This window comes from Neolamprologus brichardi, chromosome 1 (genome assembly GCF_056152115.1).
Source record: "Neolamprologus brichardi isolate AB-2024 chromosome 1, ASM5615211v1, whole genome shotgun sequence".
Lineage (NCBI taxonomy): Eukaryota > Metazoa > Chordata > Actinopteri > Cichliformes > Cichlidae > Neolamprologus > Neolamprologus brichardi.
In genome coordinates this window covers 41,635,601-41,645,131 of record NC_142104.1, presented here as the reverse complement: position 1 = coordinate 41,645,131, position 9,531 = coordinate 41,635,601, and the positions used below count along the sequence as shown (strand labels likewise).

Here is a 9,531-nt window from a genome sequence, read left to right as displayed (position 1 = left end):
GCTATGAAACCTGAGGCCTCTGATGATGCAAGATTTCACCATATTCAGCTAAATTCATTGTTAACCACGAGCTTTCTATACAACGAATGTGGCTCTCTGGGGTACACCACCATTGTAACTTATGGTGCAATCAAACAACACCCTATAAGCAAGCACTTTGCAACAGTAAGAGAAAAATTCCCTTTTAACTGCAAAAACACAGTCACAGGGAAGACCAGCCAACTGCCACGACTGGTTGGGAGTGAGAGGCAGGAAAAAAGACAACACGGAAGAGAGCCGTCGATTAAAATGAATGAATAATGATTAAAGTCTAAAAACACATGGAGAGTGAAAAGAGGAATGAAAAAGAAAAGCTCAGTGCATCATGGGAAGACCCCAGCAGCCTAGGCCTATTGCAGCGTGCCTAAGGGATGGATCATGTGACCTGATCCAGCCCTAACGATATGCTCTAGCAGAAAGTTGAAGCCTAATCTTAGAAGCAGAGAGGGTGTCAAGCACCTTGAGGCGGCTGTTGTGATTTGGTGCTGTATAAATAAAATAAAATTGAATTGAATTGCCTTTAATATCTCTTGTGGGCCTCTGCCATTCAGGATTTATTTTTAATTTAAAATAATTATCCAGTCCAGCCCACATCATAGCTCTCAGCCAGTGAGACTTCAGAGCCTTGTTTCCCTCCTTCTTTCAAACAATAACCAAGGTACAAAGATTTGCCACAGAGTAATTTGCCTTCACAGAATAAGTCAATAGAAGAGTTTTGCTGTCTGAGTTAAATATTTTGTTCAGTAGCATTAAATGTTGTTTTGAGGTCTAAGAGGACACACACAAAAATAACCTAAATAACCTAACATTAGTAACCTTCACTTTACCTTACTTTGGATGACTCAGGAAGTAGACCGGGTCATCTACCAGTCGGACGTTTAGCGGTTTAATCTCTGGCTGCTCCAGTCTGCATGCCAAATATCCTGGGAATAACACCAAGTTGGTCTCTGATGCGCCATGGGAGCATGAACGTTAGATATGACGCAAGAAAAAAGAGCTAGTTTGAATAGGCGAATGAGGTATGTTGTTCCTGTTGCTCCTGAAGACCTTCTATGACTCTGTGGTGGCCTCAGCCATCTTTTACGGTGTGGTCTGCTGGGGCGGCAGCGTCTTTGCAGGGGACAGGAAGAGAACGAAGAGGCTGGAGGGCCAGCTCTGTTCTAGGACGCTCTCTGGACCCTGTGGAGGTGGTGAGTGACAGGAGAATGGCGGCTAAGCTGTCCTCGCTGTTGGTCAGCATCTCCCAGCCCATGCAGGAGACTCTGACATCACTGAGCAGCTCCTTCAGTGGCAGCTGCAGCACCCACAATGTGGGACGGAGAGACTCCGCAGGTCTTTCCTTCCTACTGCTGTCAGACTCCACAACATGGTCTCTGCAGAGGACCACACACGTGCAGACAGACACACACAACTGTAACTCTCGCCCTGTCTGCTTGTTTTGCAATGGCACTAAGAGCAATTTTCCCAGTGTAACAAAGTATTTTATTCTATTTGTACTTTTTCTATTGTATATGGCAGGGGTAGGCAACTCCAGGCCTCGAGTGCCAGTGTCCTGCAGGTTTTAGATCGCACCCTGGGTAACACACCTGAATCAAATGATTAGTTCATTATCAGGCCTCTGGAGAACTTTAAGAAATGCTGAGGAGTCATTTAGCCATTTAAATCAGCTGTGATGGATCATGGACACATCTAAAACCTCCAGGACACCAGCACTCGAGGCCTGGAGTTGCCTACCCCTGGTATATGGTGTTCTTTCCGTTTTGTGTAGTATGTTATTCTGTTTATCTTATTCTATTGTTTTTTCTCTCTTGTACTTCCTGCTGTGACCAAAAATTTCCCACGTGTGCAACTATAAAGGTTTCTCTTTCTTTCTGTCTTTAAAGAGGCTTTGAGTGCTCAGGTACAGTAGAGAAGCACGATGTATAAAAACAGCACATTTACTGCTTTATTGTCTCTGCTTGCCTTACTGTAAAAGTCCCCGCAGACAAAGACAAAATAAAAACAGTGTTAGTGTCCAATATTAACATTTATTTGTATGCTGTGTGTATTTATTGTATGTTAACTGTATGTTAGTATGACTCGACACACTGATGTTAGGTTGCCGACCGTGTTACCGGGGTAACGCGCAGGCGAAGAATCTCTTTTGAATAGTAGTTATTTTCTTTAGGTTTAATAAGACATGTTTGAATTCTCCTGCTGGTCTTTACCCAGCACGACCACATCGGTCATATCGTTGCCTCGTTCTGTCCCTTTCAGTTTAAAAACATCTTAGACCTCGAACCCATAATCTACCATTTCCCCGACATGATTTTTACTTTGCAAGAGTCAAGGAAGACAAAGAAAATCAAAATTAAAGTTTATTGTTTCACCTCCAAGGCTTCAATCAGCTAATTGGTTGGACTGTAGCTACTGGACTTTGGCACATCATTTCTCCAACCCTGGAGGATTTTTAGGATGTAAATATAGTCAAATACCATAAAACATATTTACATCAAAACAATGGCATTACATTGTAAAATATGACTAGATTTATTTGGAAAAAATGAAGACCTTTCTAGAACAGTTCTCTCCTTCCTGGCTCGTCTATAACTGGAGAGAAACTCTTAATCTAAACTAACCACAAGATGTCAGCGTTTCATTATTTCTAAGAACACAACTGAAGTTTTTCTACCTTCAGATGAACAAACTAGTCCCAGCTGTGTATACCTACTGGTTCTACAGCACTGTACAATATTAAACACATGTTCAAATCATCTGATACATACACATTCGTGTTTTGCGTATTTTCACCGTTCAAGGAGGAAACGCACAAGATGCCTTTTCTGAGATGATACAAACAATAAATTACAGAGCTAGAAAAAAGCACTTCTTTGAAATGAGCTCAACAGGTTTCAGTGCGTATCATCGCAACAGTGAGCCTGCTCACCACGTCAGAGATCTGCACAATCAGTACAGCGCCAGGAAGCTGCTTCTGTTTCCTGATGTAGAGTCAGGTTAGGTTCAACGAGGTCCAATGCAGAACTGAAGCCAATCCAAATAAGGCATCGAGACGTTATTACAAAAAATAAACCTGTAACTCTCCTAGCAAACACTTTACAAAGGCCTAGACTGAACAGACAAAAAGTTAAAAAACTACAAACATGTTTCGTCTGTTGTAAAGGATGATGCTTCAGACTTGGAGTTCTTGGAAATGACTTTCCCGCCAATCCAGACCTAGAATATGATGTCTTGATTAAAGCAGGCGACGGCAGTTTTAGTCAGTCAGTATGATTGGGGGTGGCTGTTGCTCAGGAGGTAGAGCAGGTCGCCTACTGATCGGAAGGTTGGTGGTTCGATCCCTGGCTCCTCCAGTCTGCATGTCAAGTATCCTTGGGCAAGATACTAACCCCAACTTGCTCTCCGATGCGTCCATCGGAGTGTGAATGTACTTAGAAAGCACTGAATATAGATAAAGTGTGAGAATGGGTGTGATTGGGTGAATGTTGTATAGAGCGCTTTGAGGACTCCGGGAGAGTAGAAAGCGCTCTATAAGAATCAGTCCATTCTGGGCAAAAATGCTTTGTGCCCAAAGTTGGAACGATGACGTGACGTGTTTTCCACAGATCAGCGATTTTAGCAGGTACTCTGATGTTTTTTAATGTTCGGTTAAAGTGGAAAGATTGGTGCCCACAAACAAAACCCAAACTACTGAAGCTTCTGCTCGACTGGAGAAAAGAACTGAACTGAAAATCAATTAAATCTGACAAAAGTTCTCAGCTGATCCTCTCAGAATATGCTGATATATTTCTCATCAGTTACAGGCTCAAGCCATTTAAGGCTTATAAATGGCTTGGGCCATTTGCTTATTCAGCAAAGCATGTGAGGGTTGTATTAAGACAGACATCTTCTAATTAAGACATTTAAAAGCCATGACAGCTAGCTAGCATGTCCTTTACTTCTCCCACAACTGGATACTGTCACACTGGATCTAACAGAACAGCACATACATCGTCCTGCTCACTGCTTCAGGACCAAACAAACCCATCTGCCTTTCACTATGTCGACATATTGTCTTTGTAACCTACATCTGGAACTTTCAGCCACATAAAGGGCAAAAATCTACCAGTTAAAATGTTACCCAACATGAAAAAGGGCTGAAAAGTCCGAAGGAGGAAACAGCTTCTTGTAGCCAAAAGTCTTTAGAAAGTCCGTTTGAAAATTGGCAAATACAAAACTTTTATAAATACTGGTCCCGAAACTGAAAGCACATTTTGAAGCAACTGTTGCTTAACACTGTAAATCTGACTAATAAATCACACCAGAACATTAATCACAGACTTAACCTTTTTACATGTAAAAGCGTCATAAATAAATTAGCGATCTACACTTTTCTGCTCTTCTCATGAAACATCGGCAGCCGATGTGTCCTCTGATTCTGCACTCGAGTCCAGGTTCGCGTCCCTGCTCAGAGCTGAGGCCTGCTCCGGCAGCTGCAGCCTCTCTGCTGCAGGCGGACTCTCAGACTGGGCCGTGCCCAACGCCGGCGAGGCTACCTGAGACACGGGCGCCGAAAGAGTCCGCGGGACTTTGCAGCAGAACTGACCGGTGACGGCCGAACGCGCATCTGCAGTGAGGTCGTTAGTAGAGGCCGAGTGCGTGGCGCTGGTTATTTCTGAAGGTGAGGGAGGTCCTACCGGGACATCTGTGTCAGCTTCTATTCCAACCCTCTCCGGGTCGGACCGTGGTGACGCCTGATCTGCTGCAACCACAGTTTGACTCCATGGGGGTTGGTAAGGCGGAGGCCCTGCTAGTGGGGAGCTGTCAGGGGTGAGTGGGGCTTGGCTGTGGATGATGACGGGATCTGGGGAAGGCAACGGAGTCTCCTCTTTGTCCACACCTTCAAGATTCACAAGGTCCTTGGAGGGACTCTGGTCTGGGGATATGGAGTCTGGCTGGTGGGGGATGATGCGGAGGCACAGGCCGGCTTTGGGGAACCCGCTAGCTGACGTTGGCTTCCCTTCAGAGGGCCGCACTGGACTCAGCAGCACGGGTAGCTCTTGGCCCAGCGGCTTACGGGGCAGCTCCTCAGGCTTCCCTAAAAACGAGCCATTAAGAACTGTTTATTTTCCTTAAGTGCACATTATTGACACCGAATAATGTACTGGAGTACTGGAGACTCCTAAAAGGACAGCCGCGTACCTGGAGGCGGGAGATCCAGCTTCATCTTTCGCAGCTCAGCCATGGAGGCCTGAAGCTGCTCAACGATCATGTCGTCGCTGTAGAAAAAAGTCTGAGCGATGCGCTCCTGCAGGAACTCTCTCAGCTCCTCCAGAGACATCTTCAAGAGGCGCTCTGTTCACAAAGCAGATGTTAAACTCACAGAAACGTGTGCAGTCACGTCTCATCTGTCTTGTACTGGAGCTGTATTCAGATGACATTTAACCCCTATTTTAAAAAACTGACAATAAAAAATGTGTAAACTGAGTTCTGTAATCTCACATATGATTTTGTAATGAGCATATTAATTATTTATATTTATATAACATCTTCTATTTTCTGCAATAATAACCTGTTTGCTACAAATGAGATTTAAACGACTGTAAACATCTGTACACTTGTAGATATCCACACGAACACAGAAACCCTGAATCACACAAGTATACAGACATTTATGCAAAAATCATAAAGATGTCTCGAGACCAGACACCAGTAAGTAGTACTTAAATTGCAAAGCGTGGCCTTGCCAAGTTTCACTTTTGCAGACTTTAGGAAAGCAAACAAAAACTGGAAAACTTCAAAATCACTCGATCTCAGGAGGTTAATAAGAGGCTAAAGTTAACACAATGTGGTTGTTGTGTAGAAGGGGAAGCTGAGCAGAGAGTGATTTATTGTTTCGTGGCGACCCATTCATCATCTCCTTACTCTTGTGTATCTTGAGGATAGTGTAAGACATGGCGGTGAGGAGCCGCTCTCCCTCCAGGATGAAAATGTCCCACAGGCGGAGCGTTAGGGTGAACGGTGTCTGCCGGATCACAAACACAAAAAGTTAGAGAATCACTGCAGCTTAGCTGGATTTGTTTGTGCCAGTGGGTTCATGTATGTGCTGTTCTCCTGCTGGCTGGAGTCAGGAAGTTTGTTTGGTTCCTTCTCAGACCTCAGAGGCCCCGAGGCCCCTCTGAGCCCGGCAACTCAGCGGGATGGAGAAGTGCTGACAACAGCCAAACGCTGCCAGACCACTACCACAGGATTGTGGGCATGCAAGTAGAAGGCTAATAACAGTTTAGGCTGACAGGTCTTAATGCTCTCTTCTAATGCGATGTACCCGAGCTCTGCTGAAATCATGTACAGTATAACTGTGTGTGAAAGACGATCCGGTTGTAAAGTCTGATGTAAAGTCTGACGTCACTAGCTGTGTCTGGGCCTAAACTCCACTGCAGGTCCATATACCAAACGATCACTATGGCATTACTGAGAGTTGAAAAACTGTCTAAAGTCTTTCATCTTTAATAAAATGATCAGTGTTCTGCTCTACCAGGTGTAACAATTGAGTTTAACATCCAGGCATCCATGAAAACAGAATTTATGACATTTAACGGAGTTAGAAGTTAGCAGGAAGTTAGCCCGCTAGCTTCTATCTAAATAAAATATAGCATGTCCTGACTTCGGGGTTTTGGAAACAAATTAAAACGTACAGCTCTGTTATCACTTCCAACATAAATGAAGACAGAAAACTTAACAGCAGTGACATTTGTAGGGTTACTGAAGTTTGGCTAGCTGGTATATAATGATGTGCTACGTGACCGCTAGCGACACAGCTATGTTAGCATAATATAAACAAGCTAACTTTTTTTCCACTCGATAAAAGTTAACACGAGTGTTCTCGGTGGTCAGGAACAAATGTAATCGCATGGCAGGATGCTGTAAAAGGACCAAACTTCAGCCAGGAGAACAACTGAGATAATCCATCCACAACACGAGGTTAGTCGTTCATATACTGCTGCATGGGCTGGGCTGTAGTTACATCCTAAGGTTTTAAAAACTGAGCTTAAATAAATGATTAGCGGTAATAAAAGCCGAGGGAGGTCAACAGTGATCACTGACTGTTTTAGGAGCTTTTTGAGATTAAATAGAAGAAAATACAAAACATTAAACATGTTAACAACACAAAAGCCATATTAAACGCAGACTACTTTAGGCCCGGAAGTAGGATTCGTCACGTCATCACTTAACGACCGGATTCAGTGTTTTTATGTTACAGAGATTAGCATCTGCTAATGCTAACTGCTATATTTACACAGGCTTAACTTTCCAGTTTTATTAAACACGCAGTTGGCTAAATTCATAAATTCACATTGTAACGAGCAGCATATGTGTAATCTGGCTATTTAATGAATAATAATTATCATTCAGAGCATTGAGATACCAGGTTCCTCCAGAACCAGCTCTCAGTTTAGGAGACATGAAGCATCTTTTCTTTGAAGGTCAGGATTAAAACGTTCCTTTCTGATAAAGCTTGTAGTGTCGGCTGGATCAGGTGACTCGTTATGCTGCCACGCGCTCAATTCAATTCAATTTTATTTATATAGCGCCAAATCACAACAAAAGTCGCCTCAAGGCGCTTCATAGATACAGAGAAAAACCCAACAATCATATGACCCCCTATGAGCAAGCACTTTGGCGACAGTGGGAAGGAAAAACTCCCTTTTAACAGGAAGAAACAGGAAGAAAAAGGAACAGGAAGAAAAAGGAACAGGAAGAAAAAGTGTTCAGCAGCCTGAGCTGCTGAACACTTTTTCTTCTCTGTATTCTTTCATTTCCTTTCCCTCACACCCCAACCAATCACAGCAGGCGCTGCCAGAGTCTGTAGGTGATAGCTTCCTGTTGGGAGGGAGTTCTTTTTCTCCACTGTTGCAGGTGCAAGATCGTAGGAGGTTTTCAGATTTTTATTCGCTTTAGTTTAGTATGTTTCAGGCTCTGATGCAGGGTTCCACCTTATAATATTAAGCACTGTGTGTTGACTGTTGTTGTGAACTGGCACTATAGCGAAATTGAATTGAACTGCTTTAAAACTTCCCAAGCAAAATAGAGAAGATACATGAAAATGATATGACATAAAACAAGAAGAGGGGAAAGCAACCTCTTCACACAGTGAGAAAATAATCAGATGACCTTTTATTCAACGTTTAACAGGCAGAAAAAGATGATCTTACTCCTTTACCCCAAGATAAGGACTCACCCTGTCAATGAAACACTGCAGGAACCATTTGGTGCTGTAAATGCCTGCAGACATCTGCTCCTTGTCCTTGAAATAGAGAACACGAGTCAGAATTAGCACGTATCCTGCTTGCTAGAGCGTTACTCCAAGTTTTTCAAAAACAGAAAAAACTGATCTCACCAGATGTTTCTTCAGTTTGGGAACGAGCTTGGAAATAATCTGATCATGATGTGCCTGGAATCTCTGAAGTTTTGGAAAGCCTGGAACAAAAAAGCCTTAACAGGACAGAAGGGAAGCGAGAACTTTTTAATCTAATTTCATGTCAGTCCAAACCAAATCTGACAAGCAGTACAGTTTGTAATCAGTTCCACCACCCGCAGAGCCAAAGACTGCCATCTGCACGGTTGGTGCAGCTGCAGGAAAACGATTTCAGTGTTTAGCTTCATCGTATCTCACAGACATGCAGAGAACACGTTTGCTGTTAATGTTCAGACGAATGGGATGTCTCACCATGCATGGCGTGTTTCTGGTTGGTGAGCAGCTGTGACAGGGCCCAGAAAGCGTCTTCCTCATTCATGTACATGAGCAGCAGGGCGGCAATCTGACTCATGCCCTGGCAGTAGCTCACCTCCTGCAGGAAACGTGCAAAAAGACCCCAATAATGAGCTTTCCGCTGTTGTGGTAACTGTAACTGACACTAGGTTAACACAAGTTAACACAAGACTATCAAACAATTATTCACTTTTTGTCATCATCCTGTGGGACCATCCTCCGCCACGGATACTAGTTTTATTATTATCAGCAGTAGTGTTATTGTTGTATTTGTATATTCTATAGTCAGTGTTGGGGAGTAACGGAATACATGTACCGCCGTTACGTATTTAAAATACAAAATATGAGTAACTGTATTCCGTTACAGTTACCGTTTAAAAAGGTGGTATTTAGAATACAGTTACTTTGTTGAAATAAATGGATTACACGGCGGTACTTCCCTGTTTCATATTGTGGCGGGTCAGGACTGTTTGGGTTTTGTTTGACAGCTACGTTCTGTTGCTCCAGGTGGCAGCGTTATGGTTGCCATGGTTACAGGGTGACGCTCTCTCTCTCTGTGTTTCCTGGGTGAGAGAGGCCTTTTTGTTGTTGTTGTGCTAAGCTAACAGGCAGAATGCTACCGGTATAGCTCTAAAGAATGTAGCATCATGGGCAGTGTAGTCCGTGCTGCAGGGAGAATGGACTGCCATACACGTTATGTGTCTGTGAGCGAGGGAGGGAGAAAAAGGAAAAGTACGAGCTGTCAT

The 9,531-nt window shown here is 43.5% G+C and overlaps 1 protein-coding gene across 1 annotated transcript in view; it reads right to left on the bottom strand.

Annotated features, from left to right (window-relative positions):
• Nucleotides 1–2,383: 2,383 nt before the first annotated feature.
• The window catches only part of LOC102789254 (USP6 N-terminal-like protein), a 33,214-nt gene continuing 26,066 nt past the window's right edge, over nucleotides 2,384–9,531 (bottom strand). Inside the window, exons 9-14 of the mRNA XM_087842199.1 lie at nucleotides 8,744–8,864; nucleotides 8,414–8,508; nucleotides 8,255–8,320; nucleotides 5,941–6,040; nucleotides 5,218–5,370; nucleotides 2,384–5,113 (exon numbers count right to left, since the gene is read on the bottom strand). Of these exons, the coding sequence (XP_087698325.1) occupies nucleotides 4,419–5,113; nucleotides 5,218–5,370; nucleotides 5,941–6,040; nucleotides 8,255–8,320; nucleotides 8,414–8,508; nucleotides 8,744–8,864 (1,230 nt within the window). The 3' untranslated portion in view covers nucleotides 2,384–4,418. The remainder of the gene's footprint in view (nucleotides 5,114–5,217; nucleotides 5,371–5,940; nucleotides 6,041–8,254; nucleotides 8,321–8,413; nucleotides 8,509–8,743; nucleotides 8,865–9,531) is intronic.